The sequence below is a fragment of the Rhincodon typus genome, chromosome 30 (assembly GCF_021869965.1).
Source record: "Rhincodon typus isolate 14 chromosome 30, sRhiTyp1.1, whole genome shotgun sequence".
In the NCBI taxonomy this organism is placed as follows: domain Eukaryota; kingdom Metazoa; phylum Chordata; class Chondrichthyes; order Orectolobiformes; family Rhincodontidae; genus Rhincodon; species Rhincodon typus.
Genome location: NC_063361.1, coordinates 37,879,318 through 37,883,901, shown reverse-complemented (window position 1 = coordinate 37,883,901; position 4,584 = coordinate 37,879,318). Strand labels below are relative to the sequence as shown.

Below are 4,584 nucleotides of genomic sequence, written 5' to 3'. Positions count from 1 at the left end.
TCCACATTGATACCATTGGGCTGCAGGGTTCCCAAGCGGAATATGAGTTGCTGTTCCTGCAACCTTCGGGTGGCATCGTTGTGGCACTGCAGGAGGCCCAGGATGGACATGTCGTCTGAGGAATGGGAGGGGGAGTTGAAATGGTTCGCGACTGGGAGGTGCAGTTGTTTAGTGCGAACTGAGCGTAGGTGTTCTGCAAAGCGGTCCCCAAGCCTCCGCTTGGTTACAGCACCATCTTAGGTACAAATGTACCTAGGCACAGAATCTTAGTACAAAGCAGAAAAATAAAGAAAGCAAGTTCAGTTAAACATTACAGTCCTTCTTACTAAAGCATAGAAAAACAAAGAAACACAGTAAATAGTTTAACATCACAGTCTGTAAGTGCCTCGCCATGCTGGGCTCGCATTCCTCACAAGGGCTTGACCTCCCCCTCACCGCCATCTCAGGCTGTCTGCTCCCGCTCTCACTCCTCTCCCCACCCCCCACCCCCGAGGCTGTCTGACATTAGTGACCCGTGTGAGTTTTTACAACAATCGACACATGCTGATATTTGACCCAGATTAATATTGAAATTAAATCCCACAATCTCCCTCACTGCCTCTCCACCTCCAACCAATCAGCCAACAATGTGTTGGTTGTTGTTCCTCACTCCCAGTTCCATCATTAGCACAGCCTCAAACATCATTGGCCAGTAATTCCATTCGGGAAAAGGCCTATCATCCCCCTCTCACCGGTATCCCCCTCCCCGCCCCAGGTCGTACCCAATATCCACCTCCCCTCTGCTAACACTGTGTGGAGTCTTGCTGTGCCTTACACTCAGGGCTGCACTGGCAGAATTTCTCACAGAAGTTCTGGGCCGTGACACAGGGACATGTGACATCACAGGGCCGCTCGGGGTGGTCACATGGCTGGTAATTGTAAACCTGATTGGATGAATTGTCTGCAATAGAAGAAAGCACAGAGAATAAACAAACTCGTTAGCCCATGACGCGACCCTTCCCCGACGCGACCCTCCCCTGAAACGACTTTCCCCCGAAGCAACCCTCCCCCGACGCGACCCTCCCCCAACACGACCCTCCCCCGACACGACCCAGCCAACACTCCCACCCTCCACATTCCACTTTTGATCCTGCCCCTCCCCCTCTCCAACACTTCCCCCTTGATCCTGCTCCTACCCCAAAACCCCTCCCTTCAAACCAGCGGCCCCCTCAACACTCCCAACATGGACTACAAGTGTCAGAGTCATGTACAATGACATAGGTTAAGAGGTCACACACATTGGACACAGGGTCAGAGGTCACACACATTGGATACAAGGTCAGAGGTCACACACACACACAGGGATAGAGCTCAGTGAATTATTTGAGTCAATTTGTGACACTGGCCTTTCTTCAGCTGCATCCTCCTGCAATGTGCTGCCCACAATCTGTAATAGAGAGAAACCAATTCAGAGGCTGTCCCAGTCGCAGTGTTAATTGGTCAGAGTTTATAAACTATAGGATGAGTCCCTAACTCACTGGCCTAAGGTCTGGAGCAAGGGACCAGACTGTCTCACTCAAACACCCGTCATTTTCCTGAAAACGGGACAGGGTCAGAGGTCAGAGGTTGAGTCTGCAACTAGACAGCATTACAGGATTCTGCCTCTGCTCCCAACGGCCTTCATTGATACACCAACAAGCCCCTTTTAACAATATCCAAACATTTCTCAGATGATGATGTGTTTCTAGTTGAGCTGAAGAAGCTTTGCCTTGTTTCTAGGACTTGGCACCAGGTCCTGCCTCGCAAACTCACAAAAGATAGAAGGAAATAAGAAGTGGACCATTCAGCCCATCAAGTCTCACCTACAATTCAACATAATCACAGCTGATTTTTAGTTTCACCTTCATTTCCACCCACTCCTTAGGCCCCTTGAAACCAAGAGGTCACAAGTCTCTTGATCCCATCCGTAAATATATTCAATGATGGGGTAACCGTCAGGGTCAGAGCATTCTAAAACCTCACAAGCCTCCGAGTGAAAACAATCCTTCTCATCCCTAAGGAATGCCCCCTTTATCCTGAGAAAGTGCCCTGTGTTCTTGATTCTCCAGCCCGGGGAAACAACCTCAGTGTTGACCCTGTCAAAACCTTTAGAGTTTCAGAACATTAATGAGATCACCTCTTGTTCTCTGAACTTCAGACAGTTCAAGTCCAATGTTCAGTACTCTGCCTCTTATCATAGGACAATCCTTTCAAGAGCAGGCTGGTTAGGTATGGTCAGTTCTGAGGAAGGGTCACTGGACCAGAAACATTGACTCTGCTTTCTATCCACAGATGCTGCCAGACCTGCTGAGTTTTTCCAGCAATTTCTGTTTTGTTTCTGATTTTCAGTATCTGCAGTTCTTTTGGCTTTGTTTTGTTAGTTATGGTCAGTACCTTGTTGTGAACTGTCACATGGGTATGCTATTAGATGCAACCTGCCATTGTTTGGGATGTACCTAGTACCACTCCAGCACTGAAATTCATTAACCTTATTTATGTGATAGGTAAAAGGTCATTTTGGCTTAAAGGCAGCATCCAGTTGTTGGTGAGTGTCACTTGTGTTGCCACTGCATTTGATCAGCAAGAAACACCAAGCTTCACCCGTTGCTCAAATCTTTGAACAATCCTGTGCCTATCACTAAGTGCTAGCTTTCAGAGCTATGTTATAGGAATCAAAAGATATCAGTATGATCATATTGAAGAGTGCAGCAGTCTGGAAAGCCTGAATGGCCTACTCCTTTCCTATAGCACCTCCTCAGTACGTAAGACCATAACTAACATTAACCAAATCTCAGCCACACCAAAGTCTCATTGGTAAGTCATGAAGTTCTATTTATTTATTCACAGGATGAGGGTGCCACTAGCTGGGCCAGCATTTATAGCCCATCCCTAATTACCCAGAGGGCAGTTAAGTGTCAACCACATTGCTGTGGGTCTGGAGTCATGTATAGGCCAGACCAACTAAGGATGGCATTTTCCTTCCCCAAAGGACATTAATGAGCCAAATAAGTTTTTCTAAAATCAACAGCAGATTGATGATAATGTTATGAAGTAGTGACTGACCTCCCCCCTACCCCCCAGCTTTGATAACTAAAACCAAAACACCCAGAGAAGTTCACCTCACCTTATAATCTGTTGAAGAAAGTGTGAAAAGTGGTACAACCTTTCTCTCACCACACCCCAATCTGTTATAAAGGAATGGTTAAATGAAAGCAATCCCTGATACTCACTTTATAATAACAACAATTTATTTATCTAACTCTAACAGTAAACAAATTAGCAGAACTACTAACAAACAAACAATTCCCCATTAACTGCTAACTATTCGTGAATAAAACAAAATTCTAATGGTGTGCTGTTCCAATAAATATAAGTCCCACTTATATAAACCAAAGTAATAAGAAAAATAAATTGAAACTTATTGACTCAAAATTACAGCCAGGGTAAGTCTTCCGGAACATTCTTTGCCTTCTCTGCTGTTCTCCAGTCAGGAACACCTTTCTCTGTCGAATTCCACTGTTAGGGACACCTTTCTCTGACAAATTCTTGTGTCAGGAATATTAGCTAAGAGTGCAGTTGTACCTTTAGTTTAGATTATGGTTTTTTGAGAGCTTAGAGAATTCTGTGAGAGCCACTGATTCTTTATTTTATAGCTGACAACTGTTCTCTTGGCAGATGACAGTTGACTCCCACACCGATTTTCAAATGCCCCCTTCTTTTATACCCTTGATGACCTATTAATTTCTTACAATAGGATTGGTCCTAGGTTGTCAAAACCATCAGAATTAAATTTAATTGGGTTTTGGTTTAAATTAATTGGCTAAATTAAAAAATGCTGCTTTGCCCGCTACCAGTGTAGCCTTTTGATACAATGTTTCAATTTCAAGAACTTTCTGTGCATCTGCTGCTGCCTGTAGACATTTTTTTTCTTCTTGTCCAAGCCTAAACAAACTCATCTTTTAAAGGGACCATGCATTCTTCCCTCCATCATTTTGCAAACATCAAATTCTAACATCTGGTTTTCCAATCCATAAATATTCTACCCAACTTCACAACAGTCTTCATTAGACTCTTAATTACAGATTTTCATTAAATCCAAATTCCAACAACTGCTGTGGCAAGTTTCAAACCTGAGACCTCAGAACATTAGCTAGGTCTCTGGATTAACAGTTTAGCGATAATTACCACTATGCCATCACCACCCCTTAAATATTGATTATTAGTAAAAATAAGATTAAATTATGCAACAATAAATGACATATACCTTCATTTCATATGACCCTTCATTCACCTCTCCTGGGCTATATGCACTCACCTGTGCTTTCTCTTTTTCTTTGGTGGGGACAGAACATGTTGGTCCGTGGGCACCTTGTGAATGATAGAAGATTCCTTCACTGCAAACTCATACACCTTGGAGAGAGGACACTCCGCTCAGAAACAGCAAGATTTCATTTTTTAAAAAGTTCATTTGAGTCTCCCATTCCCAGTGAGATCCCCCATGCCTAGTGAGACTCCCATCCCCACTGAATCTCCCATTCCCAGCAAATCTTTCATTCCCGCTGAATC

At 44.1% G+C, this 4,584-nt stretch overlaps 1 protein-coding gene across 1 annotated transcript in view; it reads right to left on the bottom strand.

The window, feature by feature from the left end:
• Positions 1 to 4,584, bottom strand: part of ezh1 (enhancer of zeste 1 polycomb repressive complex 2 subunit) — a 21,749-nt gene that overhangs the window by 12,399 nt on the left and 4,766 nt on the right. The window contains exons 4-6 of the mRNA XM_048614435.1: positions 4,334 to 4,428; positions 1,386 to 1,426; positions 788 to 940 (exon numbers count right to left, since the gene is read on the bottom strand). Coding sequence (XP_048470392.1) covers positions 788 to 940; positions 1,386 to 1,426; positions 4,334 to 4,428 — 289 coding nt within the window. The remainder of the gene's footprint in view (positions 1 to 787; positions 941 to 1,385; positions 1,427 to 4,333; positions 4,429 to 4,584) is intronic.